Raw genomic sequence first — 18,099 nt, forward strand, 5'->3', positions numbered from 1 at the left:
AGAAAAAAGAGAAAAAAGAGAAAAAAGAGAAAAAAGAGAAAAAAGAGAAAAAGAGAAAAAAGAGAAAAAAGAGAAAAAAGAGAAAAAAGAGAAAAAAGAGAAAAAAGAGAAAAAAGAGAAAAAAGAGAAAAAAGAGAAAAAAGAGAAAAAAGAGAAAAAAGAGAAAAAAGAGAAAAAAGAGAAAAAAGAGAAAAAAAGAGAAAAAAGAGAAAAAAAGAGAAAAAAGAGAAAAAAGAGAAAAAAGGAGAAAAAAAGAGAAAAAAGGAGAAAAAAGGAGAAAAAAAGAGAAAAAAGAGAAAAAGAGAAAAAAGAGAAAAAGAGAAAAAAAGAGAAAAAAAGAGAAAAAAAGAGAAAAAAAGAATCCTAGACTGAGGTCCTGGATAAATTCAGTGATAATTCATTTAACAGCTACTGAAATAAAAGTAATTCTTGTTGGACCCCATTGTCCTTGCATACATTGCCACAGCGCAGACTCTGCTTTAACATAAATGAGAAATTTTCCAGATGCCAAGTTCAGCAACTGCTTGTCCAGGGGAGCCTATTTTGATTCAGAAACATTTTGGTTGGTTGGTTTTTGGAATGCCTGACTCAGAAAATTTCCCAAACCATAATTTTCTTCCAATAAGGGCTGAAACTAATTATTAAAAATCAAAATTTATATTCTAAGTATTTAGCTTTACTGTGCATACCACAACAGGATATCATAAACCTGGCATCCTCTTCCCCGCTTTATAATAATAGAAATTCAATTTTGTTCTGCAGACTTTGCTATTTCCCTCCTGCAAAGAAGCTTTGGCCTTGCCTGGAACAGAAAACATTTCCTCTAAAGCAAGAACAAAAGCTATTTCATGGCTCAACTGGCAGGATGATTGGTGCAGTTATGAGTACACCCTAAGGTTGTTTTCTCTCAAGTTCTTATTTATTCCCCAGAGCCTGATACACAAGCTGCTAGCTCAGTAATCTTTTGAGAGCAACGTGCATCTTAGTTGGCACGGAAAACGAGAGAGCAAGGTCTTCAGACGAAGCTCTGTGAGTCTGCAGCATAGCACACTGTCTTTCAACACTGCAATGCTGCCTGATTCACAACCAGGACACACCGAAGAATTGCACTTTCACTGCTTTTCAACCGAAGGTTATTCACATTTGAGGCACCGGTGAAGTATTTTTACTTTCATCATCTAAATCAACTGTTTGTAATTTCCAGTGAGCCTAAGCTATGGTAACTGTCAGTAACTAGGCAGCACATCACGTACTGCTCTGGGTATTTATGTTACAGTAGGAAAAGGATTAAAACAAGTCGTCTGATAAAAACTAGAGATCGTGATGCCTCTGAATAGACGTGCTAGGGTCGGTCAGTCTCCGGGCACTCTGGCTGATGAACGTGGTTCCCCAGCTCAAACGACAGAGTGGAGAGCCTGGGAAACGCACTCGGCTTGACAGCACCAAGTTATTTTAACTTCTTTTAAGCACACTAGTTTCTTAATATTTAGGTCTTCATCCTAACTGGAGTTAGGTAGCTGGTACCTGCAATAAACTTCAGCCCTGAAGAGTAAGCAGAAGGGTGTCCCAGCTCCGGAACTGGCAGTATTCCACTCTGTTTAACCGGACAATTTGTTGCAGCTGATGTTCTTTCCACTGGGATTTCAGCCCATAACCAGCATTAACATTATTTTCACACATGAGGGCACTTACTCTTCTGGGCGGGGGGCCAAAGTACACACACATTTCCAGCCATTAGACCCTCCAGCCAGGCTTTAGGAATTTTTTAGAATTGGTTTGGGAAGTTGACATTAGGCTTTTGTTTCTTTTTGAGGATCGTATATTATAATTGTAACTGGTAGAGAAAAAAAAAAAAATAATTCTTCCTGTTCAGGAGAGTGGAAGTCAAGGAATGCTCAACTTAGTTGTTACTAAGGAAATGAAGTGGAGAAAATGCAATCTGCAACTTTTTATTCCACACTCTCCCACTTATAATTAACTGCCCCAGCTTGTTGAGGCCCAAACGGGCACTTCTGGAATTCTTTGTGTATTTCTACAAAGCATATTTCATGCTCAATTGAACAGATTTGAATACACTTGCTACAAGTTCCTGTCAAATTTAATTTATAATCATTTATTGAGAATGAAGTTTACTTGCAAACTTGGAGAAGCCTTTTAATAATTGCTTCAAATTATCCTAGATGTGCTGCTTCTGAGAGAGATTAGTTATCAGTTTATTCTTTTTTTTTTTTTTTAGTTCTAGTTGTGGAACCATGATTTATTTGTCAGCGAATGAAGGTTTCGGGGAGATGCTCTTGCATCAGATGAAAGAGGAAGAAGGGCTCTGCGCAATTTAAGAAGTGATCAATATAGAATACTCACCCGTGCATGGTTAGGCTAATACAGCATTTACAGGAGCAGCTATTCTGCCTCCAGCTCCTCACACATGTTACCCTGGGATCATTTTCCCACTAAAGCATATGCAGCAGTTGATGCTAGAATAGGGGTGGAAATGAAGAAAAACACTAGCACTTGCTGAAGCTGACATTTCTAGCCTACTCTTGGGTCCAAACACAAATCCAGTCCCAACTCATCCCCCACTGTAAAGAGAAACTGGTGCTTCTGAGGGGCTGGTCTTGCCTCTTGACTGCGAGCTCTAGCAAGATCCCCCATTACCCTTCACTCCCAAGCGGTACATAGAATGCTGGTTCATCTGAAGGTTTTAGCACAGAGCTGGAAGTGCATCATCACTTCACATCTAACAGTCCCTTTTTACTGCAAGAACAGCCTGACGTTCATTTATCATGAGGCAAGCTTATGCAACAAGTAGTTCCTCCCCGTAGCTGATCACTGCAAACCTGTATCCTCGTTTGCTCCTCAATAACCTGTCAACACACCCTTTCCATAAGGAAGTAAAAGCTAGAAATGTGTTGAACCAAACCATTGCTGCTTTTCTTCCCTGAAGATACTCCTCTGCTCGTGACACCATGGTGAATTACACGTGGGTCACCACGCAGCCACAACTGACAGGTTCAACTAGAAGTAAGTGAATACACTTTAAAACCAGGTGAAATGTTACAAAGAAACATTATTGATTAAAGCAGTAATGAAGAAAAGCAACAACCACAACAAAATATTAGAGAATGCCAGTGTAACTCCAGTAGGTTTTAAAGAGCTTTGTTTTCTGCAGTTGAAGAGGATGTGTCCCTCTGGATATAATTAAGGAAATTCCTTGTCAAATACCTGACATTGAGGCAGTGCCAAATCCATGTTTCAGGAAAGAAGGTTCTTTTCCTCTTCTCTGCTCTGCTAGAACAAGAAATAAGTCCTTGGCAATTAATTTGTTTAATAAGACAGTTTAACAGCTCCTGATAAATCAGTGTTATCACCTGAACGCAGCTCACCGTGACCAACCAAAACTCTAGCTGGTATAGAATCACTGAAAAGTGAATGGGTATCATTCATAACACACATTACATAGACTTTCTAAATGATCCCCTTGTGCACACACACATCAAACTGTCTGGAGACACAAATAAGAATTTAAAAAAATAGTATAAGATAATCCTAAAAACTTGTGTAAATAATATAATCTAAAAAAATACAGGTGTTTTATGATCCAAATTCTCTCACCAAATGAAATCACAGGGAGCATATAGAGCACGTGCTTTCCCATGATATCACCTGACTACACTTACTTCCCATGATATCACACTTACTTACAATCACTACTTGATATTCCAGTCTGTTTCTTCTCTTGGAATTGTCTTGATCTCTAATATTTTCACAATTTAGTACATTTTTCTACACCTGTGATCCTTCATTATCTTCTTCTTAACTAACCTCCAAAACTTACTCTGCTAAGGGGCCATCAAATGGTTCAGAATACAAAAGGGAGGCCCATCCTCTGTTGCAGCAGTAGACATAATACTTAACTTTTTCTTCATGCAGTACCTCGTTTTATTTATTTTGACCACCAGCTGAATGGTTAAATAATGAGCAATGAGCAACTCTGCAAACCAAGGGCTAGCTTGCAAATATTGAGAAGCAAAACTGAGATATGCAAAGAGTTTCAAATGATCAATTTGAAGAATATTGCTTTGCATCCTTCTAGAATTAAATTTAACAAAAGTTGCATCAGTTATAATTTTTGTTAGGTCTAACAAGACAACAGAAGAGAGTTTCCTCACCACCACGTTGCCTAAATCAAGCAATTTACTTGGGCATGCAAGTGGAAAACAGCTGAGAATATAGAAAAAGAACAGCAAAGAGTATCATAGACAATATGCATGACAACAAAAATGTTACCTTGGTGCTATTTTAGAATGCATTGTAGCCACCAACGTCCCAGTATGAGGCTGAAAAGCTGGGACAGCCTCATCTGTGTACATGCCCCCGTTCTGTCTGTGGTTTAAGCTGACTATATCTGTCATTACAACCAAGCCAGTTTCCTAGACAATAAAAATGAATACCACAAAACAAAAACCAGCAAGGAAAAAAAAAAAAAAAAAAAAGGAAAAGAATTAAACATGTACCAATAAAAACTTTTCTGAATAGAATCTCCCAACCCTAATCCAACATTTTATGGGGTATATTTCAATTGAAACTTGAGGATTTTTAAAAACTTTATATAAAAATGACTGTTAATGTGAAAATATGTAGGCACTTTATAGGCAGAGATTTTATGAGAAAGCTCTTGTTTGCATGGAAAATGCATTTAAACCACTATCTAGCATTACTGGGCATGTGTAACTGCCAGGCAGCTACAGGTGAAAAATTATTACACATATTTTCCCCTTAGAATATTACATTACAGCTTTTTACCCTTCCTAAAAGTTTCCAGTGTGTTCTGCTGCAGTTAGCAGGCAGCTCTCACATCAGACATCACCAACTCTGCACTACCAGGAATGCCAAGCAAAATGGAAACTGTCCACACAGCTTCACAGTAAAAATACAGAATTCACAGGAAAGCTGTCTGCCAGCTCTGACCCCTAAATGCACTTATTCATAAGAGACAGCAACTCCCAGACACCAAAGAAAGCGTGAGCTTTGTTCTTCTTCCACACACATCCAATTATTACAAACCAGGTATACAGCAATGCATACGTACCAGCTATCAACATACGCATCTTTTCCCAAGAGTTTATGCCTCTCAGTAAGAAAATAATGCATCAGAACAAAAACCCCACCAGATCACGGGCAGAGAAGCAGCAGTGGATAGTAATGAGGATTTGAAGTTTATGATTAAGAGACTGAGGCATTGGGGGAATATGTGGAAGCCTGTGGGGCGTAAGACAACACAATAGAAAATTTATCTAAAGTTGCAGAAAGGACAAAGAACAGAGAGACAGAGGATCTGAAGAAAGCGAGGATCATTATTATTAGCAGTTATGTGGATTATAAATGGAAGGAACATAAAATATTAGACCTGCAACACTGGTTCTCTAGGCCAGTCTATCTTTAAGAATGGCAGGTAGTAGAAACCTACGTAAAAAATCTAAAACATGTAACATGTACAGCATGGCCTTTGACATGGCAAGTCCTTACAGTTTGAGGCAGCCAGGGAACAGAGATTACATGCTGCAGTGGTGTGGAAGGCAAAGAGGTGGGATGTCAGCTGAGTCTGAAAGAGTAGGTGGACTCTACTGTCAATTGTAGGAAGGGAAGAAAGAGGCCAACAAGCAGCACTTTTCAAATAAATCAGGTAACAATCATTTTAATCAAAAGGTAAGCTAGAAGCTAATGGAAACATGTCTTAAAACCTACAGATGACTGAAGTGGTTTTAGCTTAAAGGACTGCATTGTTAGTGTCCAAAGCAATGAAGAAATGAAGTAGTGCACGAGTACATTAAAAACCAAGAACTAACTTGTTTTAAATGCTCAACTTGAAAGTTGATGCAAATACACAGCACAGATCAAAGGAAATAAGGTTTTTTAAATCTGGTCAAGTTAAACTATCGAAAAACACCAAACATACATAATTACTTAAATATATGGCATTTAAGTAGCAACCTGATCAAAGAAAACGTTACTGATCTTTCACAGAGAGGCCACAGAAGCTGGCCGAACTGGAGCAGGAAAGAAGTTTAAAGGATTTCCAAAGGATAGTCTGAAAGGGAAAAAGCTATAAGGAAGGACTCATGTTCCACCTTCCTTCCTTGTCAAAGTGACTGCAGAAGAGACCTGCAAGCTCACCCATGACTGGAGAAACCTTCTGGTCCCCTGCCTGACTCTCCTGAGCAATTGATCAGCATCAATTCCTTCACCCGAGAGGATAGCTGGCCCTCTCATCAAGACTGGCCAAAATCAAAACATGTTTCTCCAATATCTTTGCTGGAACAGTGTACTCTCTTTTCTCAGAAATTACTTTTCAGCCTACGCCCCTGGAGAAACAGCTCTGATATGAAAAAAAAAAAAAAAAAATACGGCCTATGGAGCTGAAAATTATCCTGCAAACATGAAAGTAAAAGATACACTCCATAGAGAAGTGAGGCTGATTCTTCCTACTGTAAACGCGAAGCGAGCATCCTTGGTGATGTCCCAGTGCCAGGGAAAGACAGAAGATCTACGGCGTCTACGTGAGGACATGCCTGGCCACCAGAAGTGCCCTTCTTCCTTCGGAGCTCCAAAAGCATCAGATACATCATATTCTGCAAGCTCTTGAAAAACCTGCAGGGGAAGGGAAGAGACTGCTGTCCTTATGTAGAAAGGCTGCTTACTGGAGGTAAAGTGCAGGTAGCAGTGTTAAGAAAAAGACATCAGTGCCTTAAGCTTATTTTTACCTGACTGGCCGTCAGCTGAAAACCTGTCTTCAGCAAGTAGACACTCTTATCCACAGTGGCAACGCAGACACAGCTTGATTTTGCAGCTCTGACCTTGATGTTCACAACATCGCCAGGTCTGGTCTCATTTGCTGAGAGCGTCACTGCAACCTAAGAATTTAACATTAAATCCTGTTATCTCGACTCCTAATCAGCAGACAAAACAAAGAGTAACGAGACACCAGCCCTTCCTCTGCACCGGCTGCACTGGCAATACCTGATTTTCAAAGGAGGACTTCACAGTGAACTGCAGGCTGTCTGTGACCCCTTCTCCATTCTCCCTGACGTAGTAGACGAGGAGACGGCCCAGGGGAGCCATGGTGTGTGCTACTGAGAAACGGAGGAACGTCACACAGACCTCGACCTCTGCTGCTGGGGTACTGGTAGGTGCTAAAAAATAAATTGTAAAAAGGACAATTTTATTTCTCAAAAATCACTGTCTTCCTGCCCAACCCAAATGCACAGAACTCTCCACCCAGGACGTGCTATTCTCCCCTTGTTCCTGTCCCACATGTTCTTCTTGAACTCAGAATGTTTTCCCTTCCTTTTCTTTATGAAAGCTGCTAGGCAATTAGCACCCATAACATAATGAGCAGTGTGGAGAAGGTGGATAGAAAATGGCTACCCAGTGTTTTTCCCGCCCATAAAATCCAGTAAGGATACAATTAACAAGCCATTTAAAAATCAACAAAAAAGGACAGCTATCTACCGCTGAGAAAAAAAGTATAAATAGGTTTGAAAAAGGATTGTGTCGTTCGCTAGCAGCAGTTAAACAGAATCAGAGAATGGTTCAGATCACCCAGTTCCAACCCCCCTGCCATGGGCAGGGACACCTTCCACTAGACCAGGTTACTTAAAGCTCCATCCATCCTGACCTTGAACCTGTCCAGAGATGGAGCAACCACGATGCCAACCTGAAAATACAACAGCTCAGAACCAACCTTCAGTGCAGAAAGTTATTATGAATTCTTAAACCACGGATTACCAGAAGCTGGGTGGGTACATTGTGGGCAGCTTCTTTTTCTTTTTTTTTTTTCCCCTCCAACTGGCTGCTATTGCAGACATGTTACTAGGACAGACTCTATGCATCTTCCCAAGCATACCATTCTTTATCCCCCTGTTCCCTGAATTCACCACATTTGTATCTTTCTGTTGTTCCTTGTACAAACTAGGAGCCCACCCTCCATTTCCCTTCCCCATCCATGCTATCAGTCCATCAGTCCTCTTCCTAGTTTAAGCTCTACCAGCTTAGTAAATGACCCCATCATACACTTCCCTACCACTCAGGTGATCCCAGGCCAAGCACATTAAAAAAGATTAGAGTTTTCATAACAGAGAAAGCCTACAGAAAACTCCCCAAGAGCTATTCTTCTTGGAGAAATTTATCTTTTCTCTATATGACTATGTGTACAGTGGATATTTTCTTCCACAGAATTATTCTGCGCCCTTTACGGAGCATCAAATTCAAAAAAAATGATATTTAGGTTTGCAGAAAGGTTGTTTTTCCCTAAAAAATCCGAGCAAGCTAGCATTTCTGATGCCAGCTACCTGTTCCTGGGAAGCGTGTGATATCAATGTTCTTCTCAAAGGGAAAGGTGGCTCTTTTGCTCCTCTGCTGGGTGATGTTACTGGGCTGCAGTCCTGAAAGGACAATGTTGCCTCGCGATGCCACTTCGTAATGTAGAGTGAAGTTGCAAGGACACGTGGACTTCACTGCAATCCAAGCCTCCTCTCCTACCTGCACCCAGAGACAGAAAAGCAAAAGATCTGGTCTGTTACAACGCATGCTCTTTATTTTTAAAGCCCAGAAATCTATTTGGGTTTCAGTCCACAAGAGATGTGAACCCTCTCCTAAGAAATGTGAAAAGTACATTACATTAGCACTGTTTTCATGGACTTTTTTCCCAATAAAAAGGGGCCTGTGTTCAGCTCACTCCCTGCAAATCTAACAGCAGAATGGGCTGGGGGGTTGTATGCATTAATGAAACAATAAAGGAATCTCTGGAATCCTGAAAGTTAAGCCTTTTGGCACAGAGCAGCTGTCAGAATTGCTTGAATTTTAGACACCCCTTCAGTAGTTCAGCCCAAAAGAGAAAGAGATGGGTTGGGGGGTGGGAAGAGATGAGTGTTTGATAGTCTTTGCAGTTTAATTGAGATTATACATGGTGATTGCTTTCATATGGCAAATACTGAGTCAAACATAACAAATGTGGCATGAAATTACTGGGAATAGATCTGAAGGAAAACACTTTCAAATTACACAAGTCTCGATATTAACTTGCAAGTCTGGCACTCGAGTTGCTGTCAAACACACAAATAAATGAGAAGAGAGCTTCTTTTTTCCGGGTAAACTCATCTGATGCCTGCGATAGGCTGCAGAGCAGCACACTGACTTCCTGCACTTTTTGTACACTGAAGTCCTATACCCAGAGGTGCTCGACTAAGTACTGATACCCTGGAGACAAAATCCCTCAAATACTGCCAAGAGAATAGACATCAGCGGTCAGTCACGGGACTAGGACTGGGTCATGTGTGGCTGAGCAATAAACCTTCTGTGGAGTAGCCAACTTTCCAAGGATCACAAATGTCTTGCTTCTGGGATACGAGGAACAGCTACTGCTTGTGTTCAGCAGGATTTCTTCAGCAACTTCCACTCCCAATCCTCCTGCCATTTAAAGCATCGCAGCACCCAACTAGGACTGTTAAGGCTGAATAGCAATGTTAAATCCCAATGAAATCTTTTGAAAAACCTCCTTCTTCAGCAGTAAGTGTGTTAACTTTCCAGAACATACATAGAGTACAAACCAAAATGGCAAGGATTTGAATATGAGGAGCTGCTAATGGTTAATACAGTAACAATGCCACAGAGTCCAAGAAGGGCCTCGTGACATTAAATATTTGAAGTATTAAGAATTCCCCAGTGCAAATGATGAAACAATTCATTAAAAAATGAATGTAGCTAATTGGAACACCCAGTAAGAGCTGGCAAAGCAGGGAAACAGTTCCCACATCAGCTGGTCATCCAACTCTTAGCTTTCCCACAGAAGAATTAGTTCTAATCAGGTTATAATAAGAACAATGTGTTCAGATTAGCAGTGTATAATCCCCTTTCCATACCTCAGGAAACTTGTAAAAGATTAATTAGCCATTAAACTTCCATGAAATGCAATGATAAAAAAAAAAAAAGAAGCTCTTATTTGGATACAAAGAGTCTGAAAACAACCTGACGGATCTGCTGATAATAGAAAACTAAGGGTATCTGTTGCCAAAACCTACTTTTTTTTTTTTTTTTCCTTCACAAAGCAACATGCAGAGCCTCAAAGCATCTTCTTGGGTAGAGAACAATCCCTAATCAACTCTCAGTCAAACAATATGCAACAAGAATCGTGGTTAAATCAGATCTTTCCTTTAGGGAAGAGATCACAACTTTTATACAGAAGAACTACATTTTTAGGGAGGCTCATACAAAAGCTGTGAAAGAAGACAAGATAACTTACATTCACAGTTTGACAACTGGAAGACTAAACAGATCCAGCTAAGATTTAAACTGGTAGTTCTAGCGAGACTACATAGTTTAGATCTTTAGTAATTAAGCTACTCTCACTAACACCACTTTCAACATGTCTTTCAACATTTGTTGGCTTGAACTAAAGCATGCCATTTTCCCCTGACAATTTCTATGTGAATGTTACTGGAGCTGCACAGAACATACATTCCGATAGGAAAAACTTGAATGTCGTCAGTGCCTATACCCACCCTCTCCCCACTGTGTGCAGCCCACATTGAACAATTATTTGGTGGCTGAAGCACAGCTACTTCAGCCTTTGTAGTGGAAACAGTAACAGTCCAGGATTCCAGAAACAGAAACGGCTAAAAATATTTCATGAGAACAAAGTACTTTAAGAAATATAAGAATATAAATATATTAAAATATATATTTTATAGATATTAAAATTATTCATATAAAAATAAGAATATAAAAATATTTCATGAGAACAAAGTACTTTACAAGAAACGCAGTTGTTGCCATGATGGAATATGAAGCCAACATACCTGGAAAGGTTTGTCTGGTGCCTGGAGCTGGATGTGACACTTGCTGGGCGAGTACCAGCTACTGATGGACAAGTAGTTTGGCAGATATTGATCCCCAGACGGTTTCCCATCAATCGCTGTCACTTTGGTCTTAAGAAAAGTTACATCTGAATGTTACACATACATCAAAAGCCTGATTTTTACTCTCTTACACTGCATCCCCATCTCTCGTTTTATACTCTCCAGCTGTCCAGCTCGTCAGCTTTACACAGCAACAGTACTCTCCAAATACTGGACCCTTACCACTACGTTAAGCTGTATTTTTTCAGCATCTTTTCATGATGCGCAATGTCCATTATATTGGCAGCAAGAAACAAAGCAAGTGTTTGCTGCATTTAAATCAAGAAGCTGAAGCTAAAAGGCACTGATTTCCTGTTTGTAGCACTGATTTATCAAGTGCAGGTTTGACAAGATTAGTTACATTAAAGCCTGTTAATCCTATAAAGAGCTTTCACCCACCTCCAGCCAGACATATTGGGCAGCTGTAGGGATGGAGGGGATTTCAAATTCCACCAGGCCATTTCTTGATACCAGTTCACTCGTATAAACGTTGTCCTTTGGTGTGAGTTCAGCTTTAATTCGGATAGTGACTCTGTCAGCTGGACTTCCATCTGGGTAGGTGACTTCTACCTACGCAGTGTTTCATTTATAGAACAACGGGTTTTAAATTACAGCAATTCCAGTCAATGACAGAAACGGCAGGTGGGAAAAACACACCAAAACACGGGGTAACATGCTGGGATCAAGTCAGTATAACCTTGTATCAGCCACACATCTGTGTCTCTACTTCTAATCTTACCTTTCCTTTGTAAGGCAGTCCAGGTTTGAACTGTTTTCTGGTATCCTTGGAGTACTTGATATCAATCAGCTGTTTCTGAACTGGTGTTGAGTCATCAAACGTAACCTGCTTGCTTCCATCAGAGCTGATGACTGTGGCCCAGATATTGACTGTGCCTCGAAAATGTTCCGGAACGTCAGCTGGCATCATGTCTTTCACACACACATCGAAAACAGCAGAGCCATCAATCTACAAAGTGTGTCGGGGAACGGAAAAGCGAGTTTGCATTTACATTCAGAAAGGGTCTAGAAGCCAAATCTAAAATGTAGGCACTTAATAGGAGTTTGCAGCAGTATATTTAAAGGATGTGGAGTGGAGGGAATTAACTGGGGAGTGGGTGAAGGGAGGAGGAAAGAAAGCAAGTTTAATTTTCCTCCCTTATCCATAGCGTGGACTAGCTCTGTCACAGTCCCTCATTCTCATGTTCTCCCTCAGCCCCATATGCTCTAAAACCAGATTAGTACCTCACCAACAAATTCTCATCCCCTGAAATCATAAACATACTGTGTAAAAATAGGTAATATTTTTATTTACTGGACCAAATGATCACATTTATAAATTTATTTTCTGATCTCCCATCAGAAACATAAACCGGAGCTGTGGTATTAGAGTACAGATCAGGTGTTTCACTGCAGCTGATGCAACGGTCTCCCTCACCTCTGTGGTCTTGAGGACAGGGTGTCCCACTTCATGCCTGTAGTACCCGACCCCGTTTATAGTCATATTGACAATTAACTTTCCTGTCACTGGTTTTCCAAATGTATATCTGAAATGGAAAGAAGATAATGACTAACTTCCAGCTATTTTCTGTTTTCCTGATTACATCAAAGCTAGTACCATGTGACCTGCACATCTAGAAAACAAAAAACATCACAGGTGGTTTTCCAGCTTGTTACTGTTAACACGTTTTATGAAGTCTCTTACATCGGAAAGCTTCTGATGACGACCAGAAATCATCTGAAAGGTCTGCAGCAGATGAGATCCAAGCTCCAGTGACTGCACCATCCTGTGGCTGTACTACAATCCATAGGAATGAAACTTTATTTGGGATATGTTCCTACCTGGCATGGACAGTTCCTTTTTCACACAGTGAAAGGTCACGAATGTAGTGAGGGGGGTCAATCAGCAACTCAAACTTTGGTAATACTACAAGGGAAAGAAATACAACAGAATCTTTTCAAGGAGATCTTATTGTACAGATGATAGCAAAAGCATACACAGCTCTGACAAGATCACTGCTTCTGGTCGGATGAGGGCAGTGTAGGTAACATTAGCTAGGACAGCCCTCAGCAGAGAATGAATCAACAAAAGTAGCAAACCAAGATCACCTTGGTAAGAAAATAACCTTAAAGTTTTACTTCTTTTCAGAGGAATCTGTGTTCCAGGATTTGAGCTCAAGCTTTTTCTCTTAGATACATGGTAAAGAAGACAACTCGCTACTGACTCCTCCACGATGTGTCGGGAATAGAGCTGAGATATTAGCGGTTGTCAGCGTCTATAAATGCTTGTGTGATCAGGTCAGATGTCAGAGATGGTGTGCTGGCTGTAATGGTGCCCACACTTCATCAAACAGAGGGATTTTGAGACTGAAAAGGGGGGTAGCAAAAAAAGAATTCAGAATTCCAAGGAGGGCTCTGAGAAATCAGGAAAGTACCGACAGACTGAAAGCATTTTAAAGAGTTTTCCAAAGCAAAATTAAATCTTTGTTACATGAATAGATGGTGCAATATGACACTCCATTTCAGGTCCTTTATGAAGTGTGGAGGACAGGAACAAGGGGCTTGGTTAAGTTGCATGTGTCTATATCCCTGGAGTACATAGCCTCTGAAAAAATTTTTCCTCATGACATTAAAAATGTATTATTTCTCGGGTGTTTCATCTCAAGTAAAAACATCTCATAATGTTTTGTTCTTCCAAATGCACTTGGGTCAGAGTCAAAATTGATTTGGATACAACTCACCATATTTCTGAACTTCAAAGGATTTGTTGTATGTGTGCCCTTGCATTTCAGCAAAGATGAGCCATTCACCAAACACGGGCTGATCAGACAAAGGAAAAGTCATATTTACAACACCTGAAAAAGGAGAGAACATACTGTGAACTCTGTGTTACTTATCAGCCCTTGTCAAGGATTACTGGACACAACTAAGTACAAGAGAAGCAAAAGCAAATAACAATACGCTGAGAAAAAAATAATTTGAAACTTACCACAACAAAATGGCTTCAAATTGCTCCACTCTATCATACGAGACCCCCGAGGATCCTGCATAGTGGTTTAGGAATGAGAAACATCACAGTGAAAATGAATATCACTAACACATTTAACTCAGTTTGCAACAAAGAACTTCACTTTGCAATATATACACTTCTCTAACAGCTGAAACGTAACTAACATCTGTCAAAAATTTTCTGAAGATACTTTACCGGGGGGCATTTGCTTTCTAAAATTCAGTACTCATTTAAGGACACTGCTTCTATAACCAACGCACACAAGTAAGCACTGTCAAGTGGCAGATCTTCCACCTCTCTTAAGACACCTATTTTGGATGGGGTGAACTGGCCTCTGAAGATGCTTTCTCTCTATTCACAAAGGGAGCTGTACAACTAGCAAGACAATTTTTAGATGACAAAGTCAGATGAAATTAATCCCACTGTTTTCGTCAGCATTAAATCTGTGACTGAATGCAAACAAGAGAAGAGGGTGAATTCTTCTGCTTGCTGACAGCTAAAAACACATGGTTTTTTAAAAAAAAAAAAAAAAAGAAAAAAAGACTAGACACAGAAGGAACCTCTCATTCACCTCATAAGGAAGAAGACAGGAGCACCCTTTCCTTGCCATGAATTTCTATTGTCCACTATCATAATGTTTGGGTGCAGAGATGAGATTGGCCCTGCTATATCAGCCCAGCCAGATGAAGGATAGGAGTGTGTCTGCATTGGAAAGAAGGGAGAAATTGAGCGGGACTGTTACATTTGTAAACCCCAGTGAATTTAGCCAATTCTTCTCAGGCTGAAAAATGGGAATGGATTTCTGAAACTGAAGTAGAAAACAAAGTATATCTGTTGGCGATAACAAAAAAAGCAAGACACAAAGATCAGTTAAAGACAAAGGGATAGAGATAATTGCATAGGTTACAGTTGGGAATGGCCATAATGGACTCGAAAAGGTACAGACTTGTGACTTGTTCGTCACAAGGCTACAAGAATCTTGTGCCTCGACAGGATACATGCTAGATGACTGGCAGACAGATACTCACCACCACATAAGCTTCAATCTGAAAAAAAAAAAAAAAAAAAGAATAAAAGGCACTATGAAACAAAGCTACTTTTCTGCTTCTTGTGATGAACTGCCAAGTCAACATAAACAAGATATGATGCATAAAGGGACAAGGTTTAAACACCTCTTCTTTGCTAAGAGTAGACTGAGAAACATACATTTCATTCATGCATCTAACTGGAAAAGTAATACTCTGCATATCTGTGCATCACCTAAATAGAGTGCAAGTCTGAAAAATCCTTCTAACTGCTTCAGCATAGTTCCACTGTATTTGCTAGCACTACAAAAGTGCATATTCCCCTTCAAAAGTGATGTGACAAATGAAAAAAACCTAAACTGTAAATAACAACAAGCAATCACAAGATATGCCTAAATAGGTTAAAAAAATCCCATTGTATTTCTGCATAACTGTATATGAGAATAAAATACAGGTTGCCAAGTATTCCATCATATTTACAGTGTGAAAGAAAACGGCATTCTTTACCCTGTCATTGACTGGTCTCAAGTCAGAAGTCACCATAAAGAGGTTTATCAACACTAAAAAAGGAAAAGAGGAAATTTATTAGTCATCACAGCTGACACTCAACAGAATATCTCATCCTAGAATCTACCCTTGAAAAAAAAGTTGTGCTTGAAAGCAGCCCTAAGCAAGTTCTCCAAGGTCACTTTACCTTTCTGCTTGGGTTTATAGACAGGTTTATCAGTCTGGATGAACACTGATGATCCTTTGCTATCAATGGTCACTGTGGTATAGTTGTGAAAAATGTAACCTTCCTCTGCTAGATGCCGGTTGCCCCAGACTTTTAGATGTGCTTGTCCACGAAGTCCTGAAGGCACCTAGAAAACAGACCGTGAGGTGAGGAGCCTTTGAGCTTTCTGGGAAATATAACTGACAGTGAAGTGAGCAAAGAGCAGCCACCTGCTGCCACTCAGTGTAACTATGTGTTAGTAATAAAAAGAAAATGAAGAACATACTAGATATTTTACAATGTTTAAACTTCAAAGGAAGCAAAGTCATACTAAAAACACAGCAGGAAATTCTCTTCTACTCTTTCTTTATCACTCAAGCAAACTGATATTTGATCTACATGTGCCACTTCCACTAAAGGTGTGTTACATGGGGAAATCAACCGTGCTATGGAAGACACGGCTCTACTGGCAGAGGGAAAAAAAAACCCAAAACAAAACATGCTTGCTTGCACATTTTCAACCAGTTGCTCAGACAAATAAGAAACTTTAAAAAATACATTATATTAAAAATTACAGATTAAAAAAAAATCTGGTAATGCAGAAATACTATGATAGTAGCTCTTAATTTGAGAGGAAAAAAACCCCAAAACCTGAAATCAGCAATGAAACTGCAGATTTTATTCAACAGTGGGTTACAGTCTTTGGATAAAGAAATCTATAGCTTTTGGTATAGCTGCTGCTGTTTCCTATTACACAGGTCCATATAATACCTTCTTGAAATGAATAGATACTTACGTAGTTGTATATTAGCACACTAAAGGGTGGGGGAGTTTCAAGCCCTTTCTAGAACCTAATTCCCAGACACAGTTTAACTACCGGCAGGACAGAGCAGCATCATCAGCCACAGAGTAATTACAGAGAAGGCAAAGAAAACTCTTGAGGTATGCCACCGAGGCAGAGGAGATCCAATCAGTCATGGCAGACCATCACCAAGCTAGTTAGACTTCTGTAAAGCAAAGACTTTAATTTACTTATAGGCTAATGCTGATGTAGACGATGCGGTAGGTGCGGTGAAGGCATCTGTGCCGTGCTACAGGGATACAGTAAAACTGTTCCCAAATACCTGGATCCACTGCAAAGAAACAGACTTGTTTTTCTTATGGTACTGCATAGAAAAACCTCATTCAGACATGACCAGCATCAGTCAAGAGGCAGTGATGCAATACGGTGGGTTTTTCTCCCAGGGTGATATTCAACTGTGATTAGTCTAGCATACTACCCAGAGCCTACAGCTCTGCATGGTGCTAGCTACTGCTGTGCCAGAAGCACGGCACAATTTAATGTTTATATGCTTTGTTCCACCCACCCCCTCCACCTCCCATCAGAGGTGACAACTCCAGAGCAAGTCCTGGCTAAGTTAAGAGATCCAACACTTTTAAGACTTGTTCTTCAGTCCAGTGCCATTTTGCCTACATTTGAAGTAATAAACTTATAACTAAACTTAACTAAAGAAATGTTTTGATGGTGCTTAATCAACAACAAGACTGAAAACTCATATTGCTTTGAATTTACACCCCACTTTTCAAAGACCTAGGCAGAGGGATGGAGACAACGGTCCTGCACTAGCATGAAAGCACAGCCAAATTATCTCACAGAAACCATGAAAATTGATTCTTTATCCTCTGTTTGGTATCACTTAGTCCTACATACAGCAAAAACTAAATTACTTCTTTCAAAGAACAGTGAACTCTGAAGTGTAGCGTTTAGCTCACTCCTTGGCATGAGGAAGGGTAACTCAGACAAGGTACGAAGCAGAGGACAGGTTTTACAGGACATCTTTCTGCTGTAGGAATGGCTACCTTTCACTGCATCCCAGGTCTCCAGTATCCTAGGGATTCCAATAAACCAGATATTGCTTTAAAAAGTGTGATTTACTAACATAAGCGTATGCAATTTCTGTTTAATGGCTACTGGAACTCTCTACACATTTAAATTCATCATCATTTCACTCCACTACAAATCCTCTTTGGGAATAAAAAGTTGTTCTCGTTCCCTTCGCCTCTTCAGTATGGGTAAGCTTCATTTAATGGACTATGCTGATGGCAAAAATATTACTAATGTCAAAGACTAAATGTAGACAAAACTGGTGAAAGTCCATGTTTTTTAAATAACATAGTAGTACCAGTATAACTAGGAGAGACACAACGTTCAATAATCTGCCATTTCTATGAATTTCTGTGGTCTGCCCCATGCTCTACATCACTTACAATATGTAGTGCCATTCTTATAAAATCAACACCACATAGAACTTTACGTCAAGCAATGAGCCACAGATTCAGCCATTAATTTTCTTCGGTGGTGTGAAGGCCTGACAGACGAGTTGTGATGGATTAAGCTTTATT

The 18,099-nt window shown here is 39.9% G+C and overlaps 1 protein-coding gene across 1 annotated transcript in view; it reads right to left on the reverse strand.

The window, feature by feature from the left end:
- The window catches only part of CPAMD8 (C3 and PZP like alpha-2-macroglobulin domain containing 8), a 58,317-nt gene that overhangs the window by 36,155 nt on the left and 4,063 nt on the right, over nucleotides 1-18,099 (reverse strand). The window contains 17 exon segments of the mRNA XM_074927935.1: nucleotides 2,725-2,729; nucleotides 3,223-3,285; nucleotides 4,288-4,430; nucleotides 6,487-6,648; nucleotides 6,762-6,911; nucleotides 7,018-7,190; nucleotides 8,349-8,538; nucleotides 10,854-10,982; nucleotides 11,352-11,522; nucleotides 11,692-11,919; nucleotides 12,388-12,496; nucleotides 12,792-12,876; nucleotides 13,691-13,804; nucleotides 13,939-13,993; nucleotides 14,988-15,005; nucleotides 15,492-15,544; nucleotides 15,679-15,844. Coding sequence (XP_074784036.1) covers nucleotides 2,725-2,729; nucleotides 3,223-3,285; nucleotides 4,288-4,430; nucleotides 6,487-6,648; nucleotides 6,762-6,911; nucleotides 7,018-7,190; nucleotides 8,349-8,538; nucleotides 10,854-10,982; nucleotides 11,352-11,522; nucleotides 11,692-11,919; nucleotides 12,388-12,496; nucleotides 12,792-12,876; nucleotides 13,691-13,804; nucleotides 13,939-13,993; nucleotides 14,988-15,005; nucleotides 15,492-15,544; nucleotides 15,679-15,844 — 2,014 coding nt within the window.

Source organism: Athene noctua, chromosome 27, assembly GCF_965140245.1.
Source record: "Athene noctua chromosome 27, bAthNoc1.hap1.1, whole genome shotgun sequence".
Lineage (NCBI taxonomy): Eukaryota > Metazoa > Chordata > Aves > Strigiformes > Strigidae > Athene > Athene noctua.